Source organism: Anser anser (genome assembly GCF_964211835.1).
Source record: "Anser anser genome assembly, chromosome: 12".
Classification (NCBI taxonomy): domain Eukaryota; kingdom Metazoa; phylum Chordata; class Aves; order Anseriformes; family Anatidae; genus Anser; species Anser anser.
In genome coordinates, this window is record NC_139733.1 from 18452230 (window position 1) to 18477963 (window position 25734).

The 25734-nt window shown below is 39.4% G+C and overlaps 1 protein-coding gene and 1 long non-coding RNA gene across 5 annotated transcripts in view; one reads left to right on the plus strand and one right to left on the minus strand.

Moving 5' to 3' along the window:
• The window catches only part of TAFA1 (TAFA chemokine like family member 1), a 225306-nt gene that overhangs the window by 191898 nt on the left and 7674 nt on the right, over positions 1–25734 (plus strand). For all 3 annotated transcript variants that reach the window (XR_014571553.1, XM_083795727.1, XM_083795729.1), the window contains one exon: positions 24913–25037. Coding sequence is in view for 2 of the 3 variants with exons in the window: in XM_083795727.1 (XP_083651853.1) it covers positions 24913–25037 (125 nt within the window). In the remaining variant the exon portion in view is untranslated. The remainder of the gene's footprint in view (positions 1–24912; positions 25038–25734) is intronic.
• LOC310880229 lies at positions 2604–9907 on the minus strand. 2 transcript variants are annotated; one of them, XR_014571557.1, is made up of 4 exons: positions 9813–9907; positions 9026–9158; positions 8400–8759; positions 2604–6964 (listed from the first exon to the last, which is right to left on the minus strand). It is a non-coding gene; the product is annotated as an uncharacterized lncRNA (long non-coding RNA). The 2 variants fall into 2 exon arrangements; XR_014571558.1 differs by having other exon boundaries at positions 2604–8759.

Consider the following 25734-nt stretch of genomic DNA (forward strand, 5'->3'; position numbering starts at 1 on the left):
GTGAGTTGCTTGTACCACCAGCAGCCTGAGCTGAGTGTGAATTTCTTTTCCTGGTCTTCAGTGGTGAGGAATCCGGTCCCAGAAAGGCAAGTAGAAGTGGTGTGAAATACCTACCCTGGCTCTGTATGTGATGCAATATAGAAATCTGGGGCAGAAATGCTAATAATATTACAACCTAGTAGTTAAAATAAACATATTTGGTGCAGAAAATACCTGCATGTGAATGCCTTTATATATTAAACCCAGTAAGGAGCTTTTACCCTGCTGATTTAAACTTCTTTAATTAGGGTTTTTTTCCCTTTCCTCTCTATATTTATAAAGAAAAACAGTCTGGCATTTAAAAAGAAAATGGAGATTAGAATTACTTATTATTGGATTACTATTAAACCAATAGAAATAGCAGTAGAAATTCTTGCTTTTAAGAATCCCCAAGGTCTCAGGTCTAATCCATACAGATGACCTGTAAGGAAGCAATGTTACAGGAATAAATTGGCTATGGTTTAGATGGGAGGATTTCAGCCCAGCTAACAAACTCTCAGTAGTGCATGCCCAAAATGCTACCACAGTAGCTGGAGAGCAGACTGTCCCCTTTTTGAAAATTTTCACCCAATAGCGCTAAAATAACCAAAGAATAATGAACACGCTCAGTGAGCAGATTGTTTGTGGACAGAAAATACATTCCTAAATCAAATAAATTGCTAACTGTGAAGCATTTGCTAGGTTCTGCTTTACATGCTGTGAGATAAGAAGCAAATAAAACACGCTGATCTCTCTTACTGGCTCGTGCTAAAAATGCAAGGTAATACATAGGCTTTCTTGATTTTGTAGAAATCCTGTAAGAACCAACTGGATCTTAATGACCTGTTACACTGCACCTTCACCACCGTTATGAATACATGGTTTTTGGTAGACATCTATGCCATTTTGAGGAAGTACTAATTGCATTTTGCTGGATTTTTATACTGATGTTCTTACTTTTTTTTACTTTCCTAAATGTAACAGTCTAGTAGCCATGGACCTGGAGGAAATGGGTAGCCAGGAACGTCTGTGGTGCTGGCAGATCTCAGAAGAAGCAAAAGGGCCAGCCGGAGCCCTTCTTGGCTCTGCTGAGTCCACAGGTTTTGAGCAGAGTTATGGGCAAGGCTTACTGCAGTATCCCTGTGCTCAGGATGTGCATCGTGAGCTTGTTCTGCTAGCTTTTCATGAAATATTAGGTATCACTAAATGTAGCTTTCCACAGAATATAAATCAGCTATGTAAGAGTAGCGTCCTGCTTGTACAACATATTTTGATTGTCTGCCCTTATATTCACTCACTTCGTGGCATAGTACAGTATATCAAAGAATGTAGATGATGCTGCTGCTTCCTACCACATTTTTCAGCTAAAATGACAGGTGCCTGGAATTATTACAGCATTTTTTGTTTGTTTTGTCACTACGAAAACAGCACCGTAGATGCTGAGAGGTTCTTGCCAGGCTTTGCAAAGACCAAGGGGGCTATGCTTGTATTTCTAAATCTAACAAGGGACCCTAATCTACTGGTTTATGCCGCTGAACAAGGCGGGCATCCTGCAAGGGCAGGAGCACAGGTTTTGTGAAGTAGAAAAATTGGGCTGTGGGCAACACAGGAGTGAAGAGAGGTTACGGTGCAGAGTGGGAACACGCCTGCTGTGTTAGGTAATACTTGAAACAGTAAATAACCCCAAACGTTTGGATTTATTTTTCTTTCTAACAAATGTCACTGTGCAGTATCTAAATATATTAAAGCCATGCACTGTTCAGATAACTGTTACTGTTTCTTTGAAGGATGAGATAAAATCTAGCATGGGGGAATGTAAGGGAAGGGCAGAGCCACAGGGTCCTGTTCTATGCTCAGTTTTGGGAAATGCTAAGGCAAAAGAAAATATTCCTACAGCCTGCTTTCCATTCCTATCCAAAAATACTCTTCCTTCCAATTTTTCTAGGGTGTCAAAATAAATGAAAATGTTTCATAGTGATTAATGGTGTGCTGGTTACACAGTGAATGCTGCTAGGGATACAGCCGATCACAGAAGACGATATTTTCAGAAAGCCTCATCATGTTTTGTTTTGACTTTATGCTGACATGTTGAATTTTGGCAAAAAAGTGATGAAATTCAGCCAGCTACATAGGCATGCATGTGTGCACATAGACACACGCGTGGAGAGAAAGAGAGATGACTGATGATTCTGCTCCTGGAAGGAAATCTCTCTCCAAAGAAAAGCTCCATTGCTTGACACTTGCTGGACTGTTGCTCATCATTTGCTCCAGGGTGGTGTGCTTCAGGGCTTAGCTCTGCAGGACAGGACTGCAGGAGCATCCCTGTGGTCACCAAGGCCACCCAACATTGTGTGGCACTGTGGGAACCAGCAGCCCCTGCAGGGAAGGTAGTGACAGATGGAGGCTTCTCTGCCCCTCACCCTGCCTCTGAGCACCCCCTCAAATGCTACCTTTGGGAACAAAAGGAGGTGCTAAATGCCAGCCCACCCCTGTTTTCTTTAGGAAATTGCGTTGGTGAATTAATAAGTGCTTGCAGGGTTTTGGAGAGAGGTCCACAAACCTCAGATGTCAATCAACTCAGAACTTCTTTTAGGTTTTCGATAGAGCTTGTTATGCATTAAGTCTACACTATGGTTATTCACCTGGAGACCTTAATCGTTATGTACAGAAAGAACAACTACAACACAATACTGTTTCTTTCACTGCTATTGATCTTTAGTTTCACACTTCAATTTTGCTCTCCAGATTAAGGTGTTTTGTTGTTTGTGGTTTTTTTGTTTGTTTGTTTGGCTTTGTGTTGTTTTGTTGTTGTTGTTTCACATTGCTCTGTGTGTGAGCTGTTTAAAACATGCTTGAGATTTCAATTTTGAGAGGGTTATGCAAGGCTAAGGTTGTTGCTTATCTAATATTTTTGTCAAAGTCCAAGCTCTGAGTTGTAAACGTCAATTTAGTTTTAAGCTGTTTTTTCACCACTACAGTGAATAATCCCATTTTAAATTATTTTGTTTTTTATTATTATTATTTATTTATGTTTTGTTTACAAGTTAGTTGCTTGTCATTATAATAATTTTAGTGGAAGCGACAGTGGAGGAACCAAGCCTCACAGCAATAGATTGTTATCCAATGTAACGTATTGATCAGGTCAGGCAGTAAATTAACAGGAGCAGAACACCATTAAATTTTGAACTTAATTGCCTTCTACTCTTAATTTCTATTGGATATAATCAATAGGTGCCAGAGGAAAGTTAAGACTTACTTAGCAAGCCGCTATTTCCTGCGGCATAATGGAAAACTACTGTTTCATCCTCTAGTTGATGCAAATAATTTGCAGTTCAAGTGTGGCCACTTAAGCATTTTATCAAAGACTCACTTTTAGTTCTGTCTTGATTAATCTTCATCCCTGCCAGAAAGAAGTGTGATTTAGTGATGCAATCTGTTTTAGTTTAGCTGTCTCTTTGGTCTTTACACTTATGCTGGTGTAGCAGCAATGCCGTCTCCCTCCAGGACCTCTCCATCCTGTTTTCCTGTTCTAGTCGTGCCCAAATTGAGTGTATTCAGGCTGCTGTTCCCAGAACAGTAGCTTTTAATGTCGCTGCCTTTTCCGAGGAATTGCAATGTCACAGCCAGTAGAAATGGAGACCATAGCCTTGTTCTCGACTTTTCTTCTTAGATCTTCTACTAGCTCATTTGGGCAAGTTGCTCACTTCTTCCATTTTTTTTTTCTGCCTGCAAAAACACTAATGTAATTGCCTTCACCAAGGTCTGGTGTCAAACTGACATGTCGCACTCCTTTCTAGGACTCCCTGTGCTGATGATAAGCCTAGTTCTGATCTCTAGCCTACTGCTCAGTTTGTTGCTCCTTGCATCTCACGTTTCTCTCTCCGGTAATAATTCAGATACTTAGTTGTTGCTTTTTTCTTTTTACTTGCTGTTGACTTTTAAGTATTGCTTATCCTGCTGTAATCTAAAACCAGTTCCTTATAAATCAATACCTCAATGCTATTACTATATTACACCTCTTTGAACACTCTATTACTTTTTCTTTTGCCAATAAAATGCTGCAAAGAAAACACTGTATTTCAGGTAGCCTTCTGACAAAGCTGTATGCCCTCTAGAATCACAGGGACGTGAAAAAGCCATTGAATGTGGGATAGACATCCAATGCAATTTAGGGGTTTGTTGCAAACTTTGGTGAGCCTTGGAAGCTATATTACTGAATATGTAGAATAAAGTAGACCTAGGTAAGCATACCTCATGTTTTACGATAGTGTCAGTTCTGTGCCAGTTGTGCTATTCCATATTTATAACTTTATCTTGGCATTAGACAATTCACTTTCAAGCTAATAGGAGTTTTCCAGGAGTGTCAATTCAGGTTCTTGACGAGAAATGAGCACAGCCCTTTTTGCACAGCTTTACAGCAGAAATAGCAGTTAGAGTAGAGAAGAGTCTACTTGAGATTTTTATGAAGTGGTGCATAATGATGGATCACCAAATTGAAATTTCTATGAAAGTCTGCCCTTTTCTAAGACAGCTGATCTGTACACCCTCTGGAAACCAAATATCTTCAGGGAGTGGCGAGTTGCCCAAAATAGAGTCAATGCATCCAGCAAGCTTTGCTCTGATATCCTATCTTGCATCCCTCCACAGTTCTCTCCATTATGAAATGTAGGTAGTGGGTATTTTACCATAAGCATCTTTGATTGTATTCAAGTCCAGTATATTTGAAAAAAAAAAAAAATACTACTTGCTGTCTGTGCAAATTTAAAACCTCCCAAATCATCAAAAGAGCTGAATATGAGTTTACCTTTTGGACAATTATTCCTTGTCACATTATGTTGGTTAGCAGGGAATTCATCACAGGGGAGAAGAAAATTAATTCCTTGTAACAATCAGGAGGCTTTTATTGTGCTTCCAAGAATATATTTTCTAAGGGAAGGCAAAGTTTGGTGCTGAAACTATACCACCATTGGCCTGGTGCAGTGAACAGGACTCCGTCTGCAGAGGGATGACTTGTTGGTCTGTGTTTACAGGCCAGCAATTGTGCAAGACTCCTAGTCCCAGCTTCCAGGAGAGGCTGAAATTCTCCAATTTCAGGTCATTCAGAAATTGTGCCTACATCGCTCATCCTCACCTTATGAGCAGGCAGACAGAAGAGTTGGTGTTGTGCCTACAGCATACTTAGGGAACTGAATCACAAAGTACACGTTCACGCAGAAGCCTGTGACCTAAATGGGAATTGTACATAGTGTTAATTGAGAATCTCTGGCCAGGACGGTGTCAGCAATTATAATAGCATTCGCCATTTCCTGTGGAGAGGAGTTCTTTTTGTGTTCACCCTTCTGCCAAGAAAAGGATAAAATCTCTCATTTGTCACTGAGGAGAATCACCAAGTCTTGTCCAAATTGTGCTGTTTCCAAGGCACCAGATTAATCTCTCTGATATCCCTTTGACATTTTTTTCTAGACTAGCACATAGCTGAATTTCTTCTTTCATGATCAACTGGTATGAAGGACAGCTAACTCACATGATAGTCTTTCACCACTACCTGCTACACTGAAAAACCCTACAGGAATGATTCAGTACATATGTACTCCCCACAGAGCAGAGATTTGCTGTGCTTTGGGGCAGAATTTCACCCCTGACTTGCTTCATAAGAAGCCTCTGGAGGAGACACCTGAAGCAGCTGACACTACCCCCTGGAAAAGCAGCAAAGAGAGGCAGTTGAGATGATGTTTTGATGCTCTGTCTGATCATCTTTTGAAGCTGCCCTGGCTTCTTCTGAGCCTCTTGAAAGGGAAGGATCTGCCTGCACCATACAGCAGCCTATCTCAGAACAAAATTTGGCATGATTTTTTTAGGTATTTGCAATGACTCCCAACTGCTCTGGAATGAGATGTGGCTAAAAAGACATTCATGGTAAGGTCGATAAGCATGGTTTGGTTCAGTTGAAGTTCCCCCTCTGGCTTGCTGTCATCTCAGAAGCCTTGTGAACAATAGATTGTAATAGGTATACACACCGGCAATGGCAGATAAGGTAGAAAGTCTCAGATATGCCAATGAATTAGGATCAAATGGAGCAAACTAATTCTCAATCATACCTAGTCACCACTGAAAAGATGATGATAGAAAGAGACAGAATCAAAATTAACAGGATAACAGATTGCATTTCTGGTTAGGAAGAAGTCCTGCATTATGAAATGCTGGTGGATTTAATGTTAATTCTACCCTTGTTTGTCATGCACATTGTAAAGCGTGTTAGCAGTCATCGCATGCTAGTTGAATCAAGGCAGTGAGGTTTTGGTATTTTTAGAGTGCTTTGTTTTATAGCTTAGAGCCTTGGCTGAAGTCCATCTGCTAATATAGAAGATTCACTGTCAGGCTGGGAACTGCAGTTGTTGCTGTTCTCTCTATACTCCACGGTGTCTGCAGGAGGATCGGGATTGAAGCTGTGAATTTTTCTCATGATCCCCAAATCCAAAATCATATTTGTGTAATTTTTGTCCCTATAAAGTTATCCACTGCTTGCAACTAGCTTTCCTCAGAAATGGTCAGACAAGACATATGGAACGCAGTCTTCCTGTATGCAGATAGTATATAAGAAACTAGACAAGACAGTAACTCTACTTATGACCAAAATGGGGGTGCAGCTCTTAGAGGTCAGAGCACAGTTAGTGTTTCAGGTAAAGAATGCATTATTTGCATAACTCTTCAAACCGAACGTGTTGAATGTATACATCAGTCTTTTTCAACTCCATCTTGTTATTCAGTCTAAAGAGTTTAAGAATTTTTCAATGGCACACTGGTGGAGTTTCTCAAAATATTGTTACTGGCAGAGATTACGTGCGTCAGCTAAAGGGAAGCTTCAGCTTCTGAGGGGCGTTTTGTGATCCTACCAGGGAAATGAAGCTGCAAAGGTGTGTTCCTACTGCCCAACTCTTTCAATGCCCTGAAAAAGAGGGGAAAAATGGTGTAGAAAAAAAAAAAATTGTATATATCTACTGCATTTCACAGCTATGTGATTGCCAAGGTTGTTGTTTCCCTCCATTCTATATTGTTACCTCAGGTGTATGTAGAAAGAGGCTCTTTGCAATCACACTAAAGATGGGTGGGGATTTGTGGGTGTGACAGACTGCTGAAGAAAGCCCCAGAGTATTTAATACACTAGGAAATATTAATGAAGATGCAGAAAATGCCTGTTCCATTCTCTCTTTACCCTAAACTAGGTATTTAGGACCCCACTGTCACAGACTGAGGACTTAGTGAGTTAACTAAATTCCATAATTGGCCACCTAAGTCACTTGCCCTCAGTGATTTTCTAAATTAAGAATTTAAAACAAAGAGCACTAACAAATGTACGATTTGTTTTCTCAAATTTTCTCCATTTGAAAGCAATAGCAAACACAATGACTTTAAAAGTAAGTTTATGTAACTCTTTATCTTTTGGACAATTTCCTTTCAAACAGTGATAATAAATGTACATGTGAACATTTAGAGCTCTCTCTTGGGTCCCATTTTTTAGCCTTGAAAAAATCCTTTTTTATAGCTATATAAAAGGTTATGACCATTCCTAAACAATTCATGAGTGCCTTTTTATTCCACTGCCCACAGAAAGATTGCCCCTAATCTGTCTCTCCAGCAAATAGGACACAAATATAACACAATATTTCTCCTAGACAGAGGATAGTTGATACCCTTCCTGCCCATGTCCTTTGGAGCAGCTTGTACAATCCCTAACAGTCCAGAGATGGGAATATACTTTTGCTTTCACCTTGGTGGAACTTTACCATGTCAAGGCAGAGCTTGGGAAGTGCTTTGAAATCCTTGCAGAGGTGGTGATAAAAAGATATTGGAAACTGCTGTGGTGTAGAGATGTGCTGACTTTGCTGTGCCATCAGCCTCCTCATTACTACCAAAGCATTGGCAGGTGCAAAGCTGTCCTAATTTGACTATTTCTACAAGGCTTTTAGATGAACAAATGATGACACTGTTTGACTAATGCGTTTATATTAAAATATAAAATCCTGCAGCAGCCACTAAAGAAGACACTTCTTTGCAGAAGGCATTCTGCATTTCCCTGGCCCTGCAAGGCAGAGCTTGAAGGTCTCCCCAGGAGCTCCCAGTGCAGAACTGAAGACTCAGATGCTCCCTGGCCATGAACTGAGCCCGTGAATGTACAATGACTGAATATTCATTTTGTCCATTCTCCAAAAAAAAAAATAAATTATAATTTAAAGTACAAGAATAGCTCCATTCATAAGCCACAATGTGAGACAAGTATCTGTCACCAATGTCGTATCTACGTTTCTTAATAAGAAGCGAACAAAGCCAATATATTAATACATATAAAAATAAGGAAAAAGATATACAGAAAGAGAAATTACCTTTTTGTCATGAAGTGATGTGGGTTGATTATAAGCATAGGTATTATTTCTCTTTGTTCACTTCATTGTGCAGTCTGGGAGAATAGGGGAGCCGTGTGCACCTGCTGTATGACCGGATGAAATTAGGGTTTCAACATTCGGAACAGCAGATACTTAGGGTAAAACTTTCCCCTGATTTGAGCTGAACTATTCATCACACACGTAGCTGCCATTAATCTTACATGCAGAGCCAGGCTTCTCATATTTCAAAATCTTTGGAGAGGCAGCTTTTTAATCTATATTTGGTTCTTCTTTTTTCCCCCTCTGAGATTGGTTTCTTTTTGCATATAATGCTGTAGTAGTTTCAATTTAAACAGAAACCTGAAATAAAATAGTTGAATATGAAACCTTGGCAGAGAGAAAAGAAACAATTATCTTGAAACTCTTTTTTTTAAGAGGTAAAAATCTTCAATGACAACACGGCTGACTGATAAAATTGACATGTATTTTAACTTCTGTTTCAAGCAACAGATTTTCTTAATCACAACAAGAGGGCATGTACTCCTGGATGGGGCCATAAACTCAATTAATCTCAGTAGTAATTCTCTGTGCAATTCATCTTGATATAATGCAGCACCCTGAAGTACCCAAATTGCAGTGGCTGGAGCCAGGTAGACAAGAAGCAAAAGCAGAGGCTGCCCAGCATCTTCTGGTGGCTGGCTCTCCTCTCCTCCCACACCAGCCCATGGAAAAGGCAGACCTAGAGTCGCTCTTGGGAGCCTAGATAGGAAAATGAAAGAAAAGGAAAGGAAAATGTCAGGGAAAGCAGGAGGCAAAAATGGAAGCGAGAGTAGCAACTTGGGGTGGGGGTTTAACATCTAAGCTAACTACAACAGCTGTAGGTTACTACCTATTTCTATCAAAAGTTTCTGGTAAGCAAGAGCAAAATTGTAAGTCATTTGCATAACCCTTCGGGCTCTTGAGATGATGATATAGCTGTCTGTTCCTTACTTTGTAGGTCATTTATACAGAACATATTCTAAACCCTTCTCTCTTCTCAAGATCTCAGAAAGGATTTTGTTGGCATCCCAAACTACTTGCCATTTTGCAGATCTGGATCGGGACATATAACATTATGAATTCAGCAAAGCGTGTCAATAATGAGAACTGCTTCTCCTACCAGATAGCCTTGGGAAGGTACTGGGAACTGTTCAGACACTTGTGGGTATTTACATGTGTGTATGCATCTACCAGGCACACACATACCAAAACACTCAAATACACGTGTCAATTTTACCATTAAGCACTTGCATTTCTTTGCTCCACCATTTCTTCTTAGTTTGCTTAATTTAGCATAGATTTCCTGTGTAAGTCTTGCAACTAGTCAATTACTGAATTCCTTTTCAAAGGAAGAAAAAAATGAAGATTACAAACCTCATCAAAGTAGCATAAATCACCATATCTTCACCACGGGAGGATCTGACCTGCTAACAGTAGTTTCTTTCTTCTTTATAGAGGTAATTATTCTATTAAAATTAATAGTAAAATGAATACTGCTGTGGCTGAATTATATGGGATAAGCATGAATTGCTGTGATCTGTTCTGCTATGAATTAGTAGTTATTGTGTGCCCAATGAAATTTGCATACTTTCCTCTCCTTCCCTGGTATCAGCCTTGGTTTACTCGCTAAAGCTCTCTCCAGTGTTGCAGCTGAAGGTTGCTGGTGCTTTACACTGGCACAGCAAAGAGGAAGTGTTTGTAGAACAAAGTACCTTTGGTTTTAAGAGAGAAGAAGTTGTTACAAGATAAGCATTGATTTGTTTGATATTTGAATTATCTGAGATCACCTTTCCAAATGTGGTGGAGCTTTTGTTTGTGCTTATATAGGTGAGGTGAGAAAAAAAGAGGAAAATAAATTCTGTCTCCTTTCCACCTGCCATTTCTTTTGTGAAAAGAAATGATATGTGATATGACTTTGAGATCACACTGCCTGGAGCAGCGAGGGTTGTTGGCATCTCAAAGGGACGGTGCTCAGAATGAGGAAGACCCAGGCTCGTGCAGAAGCTCGCAGACCTGCAATAGCTCTGTTTGAGAGAGAGCTGCACTCACCTGCGTGCACTGAGGTGGTTCATGGAAAGTCTAAAGTTAACCTTGAAGAGGATAAATGATAGCAGGGTGAAAAGCAACCTTTTCCACACACATCTTGAGAGATATGCCTTGAGCGAGCAACAGCAATTACTTATTAACTAGAAGATGGCAGGAAGCAATTGCTTTTCAGTGCTGTGTGGATGCAGGGCAGATGTCAAGTGTCAGGTCCAGCCTGGCTTCCAAGGACCAGATGGAGCACAGCAGTAGCAGGGAAGTTTTACCCTGCAGGCTCTACAGCACTGCTATGTTGGGGTATGAGCTCAGCTCAGTGAGGTGGGCCCCTGCCTCAGGACAAGGTAAACGCCCCAAATAAAGGGATGTACAGGAGATAACAGACAGAGAGAGCTACTCTCCTTGGACCCATGGTAGCCTGAATCCAAAATCCTTGCAGGTGTCCTACAAGAGCCATGTGCTCAACTTGGCTTCAGATGTAGAAGGAGGAAATTACTGCTGCCCAGGCAGTGTGGGAAAGCCCTAGCTGGCTGGATTCCTGTGAACTAATTGCTTTTGTTAATAGGATTTTATTGTTATTAACCAAATTAAGATGGTCGCAAGCTGGTTTAGATAGCTTATGTTTGAATAAATAATGACCTGCTGTAGTAATGATTGCAAATTTCTCCAATGAACAAAAATCTTTTCTCTTTCTGAAGAATAGTTTGCAACCACAGTTAGTCCAAAAAATACAAAAAATAAAGGGCGGGGGGGTAGGGGGGGTGGTAGACAGGGGAGAACAACACTGTTGTTGACATGGTTATTTAATAGAATGTGTTTTGTTTCTTTGGCAAAACCTTGATCTCGATAGTCTCCAGGCAAGTAGAAGATTGTTCCCTTTTCCTTCCTACAACAGTCTGTGCAGTGCATAGCCTAACCGCTTAAACAGCTTAATAGAAGCACTTTTTCAACCCAAGAAATCAACCTTAGACAACTTCAAAGAAGGTCATATCAACTTTAGATGCAAGACCTTATTTTTAATTCATGTGGTCTATCTGTATTTCCTATCACCTGAATAGTCCTTCCTACAAATTACATTCTTTTTGTGAATATAAACAGTTTATTAAAACTCATGTATTAATTATTTAAATGAGGCTATAAATATTTGAGGAAGCCCATGCAAAAGGCACTCATAATAAATTATCATATTCTACCTTTATTGAAAGTTAATTACTGAACTCTGAATATAGCTTCTGTGACAAAGACATCACTGCTGCCTGTCATTACAAGGGGTAAGAGCATTATCTCTAGGTAGAATCAAAAAAAGAAAAGCAGCACCTAAAGTTTAAAGGGAAATATCAACACTTCAGTCTTAGAGTGGTTATACTAAATGTGGCACACAATCAACCATGTGAGAGTATAATTACCCGTGCTCAATGTCTTCTGGGAGGAGCCATCAGTTTCCATCCTTGACTTTGAGATCACAGGTGCGGAGACTGAATTAATGAGCAGAAGAGGAGATATAGGTGTAGAGGAGAAGCATGGAGCAAGTGAAACAAGAAATTGCTCACACAGATGGATGTAGTGAGTGAGAAGTCAGACACTGTAAGCAGTACTGGGAAGAACATCAATCCCACAACTATATGGCAGATAAGCCTGAACAGTGCAAGGGGATTTCTTATCTGAGAGGACAGGCACAAAATAAAATTGAGCAACAAATGGCAGCAGCAGGATAGTATAAACCTCCCTGGATAAACAGTTGAAAGTCTTTTCCAGATGGGAGAAAACTTCAGGTCTGGAGTTGTTAGTTTTGCAGTACTGATTGCTGACATGAAGACTCATTTCATAGATATTCCCATCTTCTGAGTCCCAGACTCAGTGCACGTGGTCATGTCTAGCTGTCAAAGTTATTACACATTACAAATGACAGGTGCCAATCAGGACAGAAGTAGCTCTGCAGAATTTGGATAATGGATAATTAAATCAATTAAATAGGAAGAGATGTCCCATGATGATCCCTTTCACTATGTACTTCTTTTTCTGTCACCATGTCCTGTGTTCAGGGAGTTCCTTGAGTCACATGCCTGGATTTCTGGAGAACTTGGTAAGGTCACTTCACAGTCATGCAGGATAGACCAGGAGATGCTGCTGCTGTGAAGCCTCAGAGTGTGAACTAGTGGTGGCTGATAAAACCAAAGCACGTGTTAAGATGGAATCACCTCTATGAGGCGTGATCATTCAGATTTGCTCCACATATCCAGACTTCAGATTTTTCCCAACATTTGTCCAGTCACCTGCTTCTGTTCTCCATCCAACTTTTCCACTGCTAAAATAGAAAAGCGGAGTTCTTACTAGCATGAGGACTGCAACGTAAGTGATTAATTAGCCAGTTATCTTTCCTATATTGTATACTTACAGGTGTTAGTGGTGGTGACTGTTTAGAAAAAAAAAATAAAAAAGCCATTTCAACCTCATGTTGTTTTCAAGTGCTTTAAAAAGATGAACAAGAAATATTTTAAAACTTGACCTAAAACAATTTCCTTTTCTGTTTGTTAGTCACTATAGGAATTCTCTGTATCATTGTTTAGCTATTCATCTTTGGAGGGCTTCTGCTTGCAGACATTTTGCAACTGGCAGAGCTGAACGTATTCTGCAATACATTTTACGCTAATTCATGCTCAGATTTGTAAAAAAAACTTGTGCTGGGCATGCTCAGGCTCCATTTACATTCATTTTGTATGAGCATTAATGAGATCAAGTAGAACAAGGACAGATGTTTGTGAAAAATAAAATGCTAAACTCCTATTTGTAGTGATGAGAACAGAGCTTGCGGCTTCGTAGCTAAGCATCATCTGACCAGAGCATGCATCGGATTCCTGGAGTATCTGGAGTCCAAGACTCACAGCTCCTTCCATACGGTTATTTTTTCAAGCACACATCTTGTGTATTACACATATAAGAGATAATGATCCTTGTATAACTTCAGGATTGTTCACCCCAAGGAAAGCAGAGTAAGGTCATTCTATGCATTATTTGTAGCAGAGAGTTAGAAGTGCAATCCAGGGACTCTCCCAAGGTTGGAGAAAATTTGAAAAAAAAAAAAAACACTGTAAATGGCAGTGAATTTTCATCTTTTAAAATAATACACCTTAGAGTTAAATTGAATGAAGGTAAAAAGACATGAGCTATGCCAATACCAACACGGCCATGAAATTTCAAGTGCCCATTACCAGACTTCTCAGCTCTGTAAAATGTTTTGGAGTAAATAGGTATTATGAGCACTGAAGAAAAACACAATTTCAAAGAAAAGCTTCTCAGTTAAGGTCAGTTTAATATCCACTCATGAATTGCACTGTTTTTAATTCATGCTGATAAGCTTTTATAATTTAGTTACTTTTCTTATTCCAAGCATACTAAAGCAGTATTTAAGCTATGATATGAGATACAAAGTATCGTGTGCTCAATTCATCAATTTTTGTTCAACCTAACAGTTCTTGTTCCGATTTCACTGGCATTGTTGCTCTGAAATATCTCCAAATCTATCATGTCAAGATTATGCATGATGTAATTTGTAATAGTAGCTAGGGATTTGTTTACAAAAAACAAATGTTCCTTTAATCTTTAAAACAAAATTAGACTTGTCTTACATTGCAGAACAAAGAGATTTGCATGAATACAACACTTTTAATAAATGAGTAATTACCTTGTGGAGTGGCAGTTGGCTCATTTAACGTAACCTTTGCAAACAGCTTTCTCCATACAGATTTTAAACAATGCCCTTCTGAGACACATTTTGAGAGCTGGATTGCAGAGGTTTAAGTGCTCTATAGGTGTATTATTTTTACCACAGCAGCCCCCAGTTCATGGAAGAGAATTTGGACCGTGGCTTCTCTTCACAGCAGAGGTAATTGCAAGTTAACTGATCTATCTCTCCTAGAAATTTGCAGGCTCTGCTTTTTGGTAGCACCATGGATAAAGCTGCACACCATGTGCCAGGCCATCACTAGCACAATAAAACCTGCTTTTGTTTAGCATTTCAAATTGAATCATTCATGTGATGAGAACACAGGTCCTGACCCTACATTGCAGTGTGTTTTTAGGTTGGTGGAGGTTTAATAACACTCCTCCAATTGTAAACCAGCCCATCATAAACATATTTCTGTGACTGTTATGACTGAGAATAAATGGTGTGTACAGGCAAAACCAAAGGGATGCTTCCATCCTCTCCTGGAGCACTCTGGGTCATCCATGGGTTATGCTCATCAGGGCTTTGCCCCCCACCACTTTACTTTGAAAAGCAGACAGTCACACACCAACAGGAAACTAATGAAGGCTGCATAAGTGTCTTGGATAATAGTTCTGTGCATTTTTTATTAGGCTGTAAGACACAACAGGCAGAATATTTGGGGGAAAGAGAACATACCAAGAATGTATTATGAGGCATTAGGTCAAGTGCAGATGAACTTCAACTACCTGAGAAGTGTTTTAATCACTGGCCATGGACAAGTTAGGCAGCTTTACTATGACTATAGAGGAAAAATCATGTGCTTGGTGAGTGTTTTGGACGCAGGCATGACTGCACTGGCTCGTGCTTGTACTGGTGGGACTGGGGAGGACAAGAAGATCCTTCTGAAGCCACGTCCTGCTGCTGTGCTGATGCCAGCACACAGCTGCTCACACCCCAACCCCATCTTCACATGGTTGGGTCAGCCTGTTCAAAAGGATGAGGTCTCAGGCAAGGGTTCTCCTATAAAACTGCAAACCTGAGTCACTAAAGTGAGGGCTGAAATCCACATTTAATCACACGCATCGATGTATTGGTGAATCTGCCAGTGCTGCTCAACCCAGCAAGAGGCTTAGACCAGCAGTGATACTCGGATGCTTTCAGGACATCAGGTTCTTGTAATGACCTCAAAATTACGAGCTGTATTCAGGAATTTTCCAGCTCTGATTATTAACCGCTTCCCATCCTTTTCAGGGGAAGGGTAGAAGATGGCTTAATGTACTTCATGCTTTTTAGTAGTCTATTTTTTTCAGAAAATCCTTGAAATCCAGATTATAGGAGATACATCATCCTTTTACTGCTCACACTGATCTCTGGTCATTGTGCTTTTGTTTCTTTTGCTATTTCTCCTGTCCTCACATACTTTCAACAGCAGGTATATGTGTGACAGCCTTCATTATTACAAAGAGAGGCCTGGATCTCCAGCCATATATTTCAGCATTTTCAGCCTTAGTACTTTAAAGCACAGGAAATGTAGGGTTTTGTTGGTTTGTTTGTTTATAACAGGAAAAACAGTGGCAATATGATAGCTTTCATTTTAAAAATAAAATAATCACTTTTCACATAGGAAATCATATACAAAGCTAAATTATTTTTTTTTCATTGACCAGAAGCACATATTTGTTTTATGTGTTATTAATGTCTAGAAATTCAATGGAAATTATTGCCTTATGTATTTGTTTACAAGAATCTTCCACACGGACTGGAAACAAGAGACAAATACCACACAAGCAGCATACCAGATCTTAATTTCATAACTGATAACTATCCAATATATTATGCATGCTTTGTTATGTCTCATAAATGCATTATGTTTATATAATTTATTCGTTTTCAGTGTTCTTTCATGGCTTTGCTGCTAAGCTATGTTTCTGGCACTTCATTCACACAAAATTTCATGATACGCTTTCACTCTTTGGAGCCCATCTCGCAGCTTTTCCCTTCCACCTCACTAAACCTGGCCTCCCAGGGCACAGGGAATTCACATTTGAGCAAACATCAAGTTTTACAGACACCAGATTTGGTTCAAAGCCCACAAAAGCTAAGGAGGACTTTTTTCCCCTTTTTTTTTTTTTTTCAGTAACTGTTGGATCAGACCTTAAACACGGGTTATTGGTTTCTAATGCAAAGACAGGCAATAATTGTTCCTCTCGGGTGCTCACTTCCACCATCATGAGAGACAAAGTCATAGCAATTATATCTTTGGTTCAACACCGTCATTTCCTGGCATTTACGGTTGTGTGAGCAAACATCTCCACTGCCGCATCAGGACCACAACAACTCATCAGCAAGATTTAATTTAGGGTCCCTGCTGCCACCAGAGGAATAGCAATGGAAAGCCACCCACAAACCTCCAGGTAACCCCCCCCATCTTCAACTCACAGGCAGGCTCTTCTTGTTCTGCATCTTCCATTTACTCCATTAATGAATTATTATTAATGAAAAATTAACATTGCATGGAGGCATTTTTCTTCTTTGACAGCATGCCAGTCCTCAACCCTGGCCTGAGACATACGTGTGAATATTTATAAGCTGCTTCCTATTGTCTTTCCAAAAATGTATAATTATGCTGCAGTTCATTGGCATTTCATTAAATATATAACAATAAGGTTAAGCATTTGCTGGGCTATCTAGAAGCAGTTCAAATAGGATGTAAATAATACTGCTAAACTGCACAAATATTTTATCAACCTGCTCTCAGCTTTGTCCTGCAGTGAGGGACAGATTCAGTTCCAAACTTTCCAATAAATAGCAGTAATGGGTCTCCCTAACCTACAAAAGATCAGTTTTCCCCATACAGGTAGGGAGAGGATCCTCAGTTACATATATTCATTCCAGCTCCCTGCAGGTGAGCATTTCATGTTTTCATTAGTCTCATTAGCACTCATTAGTGTCATGAGGTTGCTCTGAAGTGACCCGCTCTCTTTGCAGTGGGGTTATGTCAATCAGCAATAAACTCAGATGCATAAAACTATAAATAGAGGTGGGTGGCTCCACACTTGCTTTAGATGTATGTTGCTGTGCATGACTTCAAGAATTACCAAGAAAAAATGTACAGTTGTGTCCTAGCACTCCAGAAAATCATAGAAAACATGATGCACTTCTGTGGAGACACGTTTATCAATGATGATTTACTTCGTCATTTCATTTCCTTCCTCTCTGCCACATATATCTACAAAAACCTGTTTTGTCAAGACTTGCTCTGCCTTTCGTTCTAGAAATCAAGTTTCCAGATAAATAATGCACAGAAGGTTCAGTTAAAACATCAGCTGTGATCTGTAACTGCCAGAGAAAAATGTCAAGCACTGGTCATATCTGAGCTAAGTGGCATGTGGAATACTTTAAAAAAAAATATATATATATATATATATATATCTTTTTGAGTACAGTATTAGCAAGTAAAATCCCACTGGGGTGGGAACCAGTTGTCAGGCTGTGTATTTTCCCAATTAGTGGATCATACTGTAGTTGGGATTTCACTTGTGAGTATCTGAAGCAAATTTGACTTCCCAAAATCTAGAAGTTAAAGGTTCCATGTGAGATCTCTGAGATGTGCCTAACTCAGAAGATGTTAAGCAATCCCTACAGTTCTCCTTAAAACTTGGATGTGTTTACCTGTGCACCTAAGCTGACAAAAAGAGCTTTTCCATCTGAACAGCTGTACACACTTTTTAGGTACTCAGAAGACTTAAGTACTGTCATTATTAATGCACTCCTGGAAGTGAAGATGCACATTCACTCGCCATGAAGGTGCCACCCATGAGAAAACGTGGCCCTGCCTCTGTTACAGATGCCCCTCAGCCATATGTTTGAGCAACATTTATTTCCAAAGGTGCAAAGAGAGGGACATAGAAAAAATGACAAACTGCAGCATATAAGCCTCACAGACTGAGCAGCACGAGGACTAGAAATTCCCTTGCAAGCTCTGAGCTATTTTGGATTAAATCTGCTCTTTAGCAGACCATCTCTATTCAGCTGAAAGTCATACATGTGCTTAAAAGCCTCCTGGCATCAGGCATATATCACGTAATTTTAATGTTATTTTTTATTACCAAAGTACCTAGGAAGCCCTGCTACCATCCAAGACGTCATTCTTCAGAAAAAAGGTCAGTCCCAAAGTGATAAAACTCAACAGGTCAGTAAGGACAGAGAGAAACATACGAGGAAACAATGCAAAAACACCTCTTCCTCTCAAGTAAATAATATTACAGATGGAAAACTGGAACAGCAACAAGATGATTTACCTGTAGTAACAGAGAAAGTCAGAAGCAGAGCCGTGATTATAGAAGCCTCAGGAGTTTCTGATTCCTAGGCCATTAGCCGGCACTGTCTCTGTTAGACATATTGTTATGAGGGAGGTTTACAACACTCTTTTTTTTTTTTTGTCAATTTACCTACCAGTATGCCAACTGTTAGAAAATGGCAATGTGTTTTTTTCGCTAGTGAGTCTTCTCATGCTGTTGAATTTTGGTGGTTTATGCAGATCTTCAATGGAAATTGTTCAAGGACTCTTCCCTCTTATTTACCCTTTCATATTTGATGGGTATATTTTAAAGCAGCCCACACAGTTCTTCAGACACATATTAGGCCCTTAAATATATCTTATTCTGGCTGCTGAATATACTGCAATGAAAAAGCAAGAATTCTGGATGGGGAAAAAAAAAAAAAAAGGTTAAATTCTCTGTAATACTAGAGAATTAATAAAACGTTGTTCAAAAACCTGGAGAATATTGCAAAGATTGGAAGGTTCTAAAATAAAAAAATTAATATGATGATCTTTTTTTTAATGTTTACTACAATTAAAACATATTAAATTAACTCAGCAAGACTGGATCTGAGGTAATTAGGAAATATGAGACATCACTTGCCAGACTGATTGCACTCTGCTTGTATGTTAAACTGGAGAAATGTCAGCTTTCCCAGCATTATTAGAGGTCTGTTATCAAAGTCTGCAAAGTATTACACTGGGTGAGCATTAGATTGATGCTTCTAAAATTGAGTGAGATTGAATTAAAGCAGATAGTTTGATGGACTCCCAGTGGGAAACGTCCTGTATTTCTCCTAGACAGTATTATTCAACCTGAAATCTTGTTTTGGATTTTTATTCTTTAACTTATCAGACTACTGCTTTACAACTCACAGTGTAAATGGTATCTTAATTTGTTTATGAAATACACAGAAGACACATTGTTTCACTCCAGTTTTCTCATCCTCCTAGAAAGTGTGTTCCCTCCCCTGTAGTTCATTCTGCACCCCATGACATCCCAATAAAATATGAGGAACTACACGTCTCATTCAGTGCTCTGAGATTTTGTTTTCTAAGGAATAGGTGAGCACAGGGCTACAGATACAGATACTCCTATTCTAGCTTATATCAGGTTTAAAAAAAAAAAAATAAAAAATAAAAATCCTGAAGGGTTTTACCTACCTCTGTGCTATTTCTGTTGCCAAAAGTCTCCATCAGTGCAAGAGTCTCTCATCATGGGGAGTTTGAACTTTCCTTTAATCTAATCCATTTAGAAAATGACTTACAACTTATTGAATAAATTGGAGAAAATTGATATCTTTTCATTAGACTGACAAAGTCTTTTTCACTGCTGGCATCTGTGAAATATGTTCTCTATTTAAATTTTATTTATATCAATCTTCTCTGGTGGAAACTAGATTAAAATGGAATGCTTTACACTTACAGTAAAAACCTTCCCATCCTGAATGAGTGTCATACTGGTTCTGCAAACGATCTCTGTTTCTTATTCCTTGGAGTAACACAATACCTACGATCAGGAGGAAGCACAGTCTAATCTCTCTATTCCTTTGTATTCTATTTCTAAATAAACAAAATGTGTATACTTTATCACAGGAAAAAGAGAAAAAGAGATAGGTGCTGTGGCTTTGTGATGGCAAATGCAGAAGTAATCTTGGAGCATTTTCATACATGTTCCCTCTGAACTGTTGAAAAATGCATGATGAAACTTTGCTCTGTTTCATATTTCAGGGTGTTCCATAAACATGAATTAAATTTATATATTACTCTGTATTGTCATACTGTTGTATTGTTAAATATAATGTCTTTATACTCATTGTCATATATGTTTGTCATATTGTTAAAGCAATTTCCTAAATACAAATGTAGAAAAGTTAAAGGAGAATTGCATCTGTCAAAAAAATCTTCGCATTCTTTATACTCACTTGAACAGCAAACATCTGAGGCAAGTGCCTGCAAGTTTCTGAGCTATGTGCATATTTTCTCCCAGACTTCCTTCTGCCCTGTTAATCACCTGTAAGAGAGCAGTCAGCTGCTGCTCTGAGGGACAGAATAACTGCAGTTTAATGCAAGAACTTGAAGACTGAGAAATGAAAAACTCAGCAAGTTTGGGAGTTTAAACGAGCAAGGATATTTTAATCAAATGAATTGTGTTGTTGTTGTTGTTGTTGTTTTGGTTTGGTTTTTGTTGTTTTTTTTGTTTGTTTTGTTTTTTTTCTAAATATCTTTTGGTTCAAGGGGAAGGTGATTGAATGGTTAGTATTTCCTTGTTAATTTGATCTCAGATCAAATTTAGGTGTTTGAGGGTGTTCAAGTGCATTTTTATTGTGATGCTGTAATAGAATAATTCATCTATGAAATTCGAGGGGAAAATATCCCCAGTCAGCCCTCATGCACCCAAGCTTTGTGCTCCAAAGGATGCACAAGAACAAGTCAAAAAGCGGTCACTGCCCTTATGCAACCCACAAAGAATCTCATGAACTTTGCAGGCTGAAGCCCACTGAAGTCAATCTAAGCAGGAAGTTCCCTGCAGCCATCTGGGTCTTTGGGCATTGTTTGGGAACAAATTCATTTTAAAATGTGATAGAATTGTGTAAACACTAGCAAACGTAAGCTTTCTGTTGCTCTTTCCCTATATGGAATCTGATTAGCAGATCTCTTATCTGTTGTTTTATTTCTCTGATGGTATACATGAAGAGAAAATGCAATTTCAACTAAGTGTTTTGTTTTGTTTTGTTGTCTGCAATTCATGCAAGCTAAACACATCAAAAGTTAAATATTTTGATCAAAATTTTTCTATAGCTTCTCTAACAAAGGTGATAAAAATCCAGTGGGAATTGAACTTGAAAAAAAAAAAAAAAGGAAGAATAAAGTTTCCTTTATCCCTCTAGCTCCATTAGTTATGTGCTTAAAGTTTAATATTCTCATAAAAGATGCATTTTCTTGAAAAGAGCTCAGATATAGGCAATCCCTTATTTACACTAGCAGGAGCTGGGGAAAAATAACACAAACTAAGCAGGAGCAGTCAAGCCTCTTTTATATCATATCCTTTTTCTCTTCCCATGGCTGAGGGTATCTGCCTCAGTCAAATCAGCCTTGCATGAAAAAACTCTGCACTTCAGGTATTCCCCAGAGAGTGAGAAAGAACACAATGAAAACCACTCCAAAACGTTACAAGCATCTAATTCAGAATGATGTGAGCGCTCACAGCCTGCAATGCCTGGTGACTAACAGGAGCCTGTAATTCTCATCCACAATTAGCAACCTAGGTCACTGAGAAGCTCAGGTTCTTCATGATCCTGGAGATCTCGAATACAAACCATCCCAAGGGAAAGCACCTTAATTTTAACAAATCTCTCTCCGCACGACCACCTCAGCACATCCCAGAGCGACATCACCTAAACAGAGTGAAACTGCGTTGTATTCCCTGGAGAGGATTTTTTTTTTCTCCCCCTCCCCATACAGGAGTGCCTAAGCTCAAAACACAGCAAACTGTGATTCATTTTAAAGCTTTTGCCTGCCTCTTTGAACAGAGCTGGAGGTGTAAAACTTTGAAATGGAGCAGACCTCAAAGGAGCAGCGGTGCCCAGGAAAGATAGCTGGTCCTAAAGATTAAAAGGCTCTTAATAGAAGTGAAAACCTATAAACACAAGACTCAAAGGAAATAATTTTCATCTAGGTCTGGATGCCCCTGCCACAGCGTGGTGCTGAGGACAAGACCACAATAAGCTTTGTAGTGCTTCAGACTTACAAAAGACTTTGCCCACTTACGTATTAGAAAAAAATTGGTGCTTTTCATCTGCAAATGACCTCAGTTTTCCTTTTTAAAAAGGAGCCTTTTCCTCAGCCCATCTGTACTGCTTAGGGACCTGTGAGGGTGCTCACTGGTGGACCCTTGGGAGGGCTTTCTTGTGATTGTACCTGCACTGTGATCACAAATGGGTATGTTCACTAACAGCTGCACGCTGGTAGATGAAAGAGCTGACATCAGGGTTCGGTGCTCATTTTGTGTTTGATTGTTCATTGGGGTCAATACCAGATGCTTGGGCTGTATTTAGGAACAACATCAATGAGGAGTTAGATCATTGTAATCGCAGTGAACAGCACTGTTTCCCCACGCTGCCTGTCAGTGTGTTCTCCTATCTCTGAATACATTGCAAACCCTGTGCCAGAGAATTTAGTTTCGTGGACTTTAGCACCTAGTATCTTAGGATACCTCTCCACAGTTAGTTAATGCTACGGCACTGCTACTAATAAACAAATATGATCATTGCTTTTGATTCCATATCATCAGATTCTCCTAAAGTACCCTGAGGATGCTCTGCTCTGATGCTTGCTGTGAGGGCCTGTATTTAGCAGGGTATGCTTTTCAGTTTGCCCACTGCACTATCTATTATTAGAGTGCAGATTCAGCCTCATGTGCCTTTTCAAGCATAGCAAAGAGAGAGATCTCTTTTCTTCACTGTTAGCAGCATTAATGATAACCTTCTGAAAATGATGTGTGAATAGCATCATTACACTGCCTTGCAAGCGCAGGTGTAAAAGGGTTTTTGTGCTCTACATATGGATAAATGATATATTACATGATAAAAATGAGGCACAAGCTGTGAGAAGAAATAGGAGAGAAAAAACAGAGTTTAACTCATTTGCTCCAACTTATTGACTTCGTCATTCAGAACAAATGAGCTTGCAAAACCAAAATATTTACTGCCTGTGTTTCAAGTAAACCCAACAGGTGAAAAGTATATTCCTGCTGGGACAGCTATCCGGTGAGTCTGTTGGTATAATCACATAGCAAGTGAAGGCCTGTTTTAAATATATTAATTTGGACTCCAAAATTGGAGTGACCTTTTATTAGAGCTAATTAGCTCTAAAGAGATATCTGGCCTGCCAATGTTGGTTCTCTGTCTGGTGTGTTTGTCCTAACGGGGCTGGATGCCCTCCAGCATGGCCCACCAAATGTATTGACCAGACGCTGCTCAGGTCGACATGCTCAGCAAGTGGTTTTTCCAGCTTATATGGGGAACAGCAATCTCACATTTTCAAAGGAAAATTTTATCACACTGTAAAAGAAATAAAACTGAAGTTTAGTGACAGTATACTTGACCTTCTTCACAGGACTTCCCATTCTATATTACTCATTTTTATTTCCCTCGGTTTACTACCAACTTTATGTAAAAAAACAGCTTCCTTTCTGAGTATGTGACATGATTTAGTGTTTATTTAATCAATATACATTATTTCACTGTTACATTCTTACCTAAAGGAAATGGTATTTGGCTTTTTTTGGGTACAAGCATGTGTATGTAAGTCTCTGTGTTTCCTTAGGACTTTGTAAGCACAATCGGATTGCTGCTAGATAAAAAAATAAATCAAGAATTTAATTATAAACTCTGAAATGTCCTTAAATCAATGCATGCACAAGGGGGCATTTTCCCGGGCTGAATGGTGTGATGCAAGGTAGTCTGCTGCTTCAAAGGTACTTTATAGGCTTGACGCAGCTATGAGGAGGGGTACAGAACGGTTAAGCCTTTCTATTTGCATGAGCGTGGGAAAAGCTTTGACAGTTAGGTGTCACAAGTGCAACCATGAAATTAATTCTTGCTAGGGAAAACAAGTGACAGACAGAGACACTCAATCCCCAAATATTTGCAATTTGCAAGGTCAGCTAAAGTTTATCAAAATCCCCAGAAAATAGTGCCATTAAGATGCAGCTAGTTTATGGACAGATAACAATTCCCAAGGACAATAAAATAAAATTTAATTAAGATACACTCAAAGTTGTAAATATACGTGCCGATTAAATTCAAACAACAAGACCCAAACACTGTAATTATTTAGAATGCTAAACATTTGGAAATTGAAATCAACTGCTGAAGATAATATGGTTTCTGTAAAATTCATAATCGTATTTCAAGAAACTGAGTTTCTGCTGCAGTTGAGTAATACGTTACCTTCTCTTTCTAGTTGTAGCACTCCCTACTATGGGATACTGCAGAAGCAAAAAGTCTACATGTGTTCAAACAATTACGCACCGGTTTGTAGAAGAAAAAGCCAGCTGTAGGTATTCAAAGCAAAGCAGACACTGATTCCAGAGTTCTCTGAGACACAAGTCCAGAAGACCTGCAGAATATCTGGGGGAAAATCTACAACTTATCTTGTTCTGTTACATCCAAAAAAATCAGACTGGTCATTCACAGACTAGACCTTGTGTGTAAGGAAGCTATGGCAAGCAGTGCACTGTTTGGACAACATTTGATGCAAAGCAAGCAATTAAATGTGAACTCCTTGCAACTAAATTTCAAATGAAGGGTTTAGACAACACTCCTAAATAGAGTTGTCCCCTTGAGATATAATTTATTATTTTCATTATAACATTGCTGTGATCATTGTCTTTTCTCTTTTAGCTTCAATAGTGATTGGGAAATGGTGGTGTGAGATGGAGCCCTGCCTAGAAGGAGAGGAATGTAAGACGTTGCCTGATAATTCTGGATGGATGTGTGCGACTGGCAATAAAATCAAGACCACCAGAGTAAGTTGTCTTTCTGTCCACACTCATGAGGTTTTAATAGGAACAGAAGTCGATAGTGATCGCCTATACCTCGATCTTTCCAGCATCATGTCTGCTGTAAGTGTCTCAGAGATCACTGTGCACCTCCTCAGCCAGCTGATGCTTCTGGTCTACTGAAAACTCTCCTGGATTCAGGCTGCTCAGCTGAGTCCAGGGTCAACCACCAGCAGCTTAGAGCTACTCAGTCGCCATTCTTATAGACATTGTCTACAGAATGAGCCCCTTTCTGGTGGCTAAAGGGAAGAACATAAGATCTAAGGGATCTGCTGGATCCTGTATGCGTTCCTTGGCTGTCCCAGGGCACATCAGTATTAGCAGCTGTGCAGGCACTTTGTAGCACAAAACAGTGCCGAGGACTCAGCTCACTGTCTGCTTTTCAGTTCTTCCTGCAGACTAGGTATAGCTCTGTGTGCCCATCAGCAATTGGCACACATAAGGCTCGCTGACTCCTGCAGTATAAATACAACTTTTTGCCACGGAGGGTGGACTTGCTCAAAACATGCTTTGTTAACATATGCTCGAGATGCTAAATTTTCAGGTTACTCAGGCCAACAGGTGCATTGACTTTCACCGTGCATTGCCAGGAATATGCTGCAGTATGGTTGCAAAGAGAAAAGGTAGGATGTGAGGTGGCTAAGCTTCTTCCACTATGGAATTA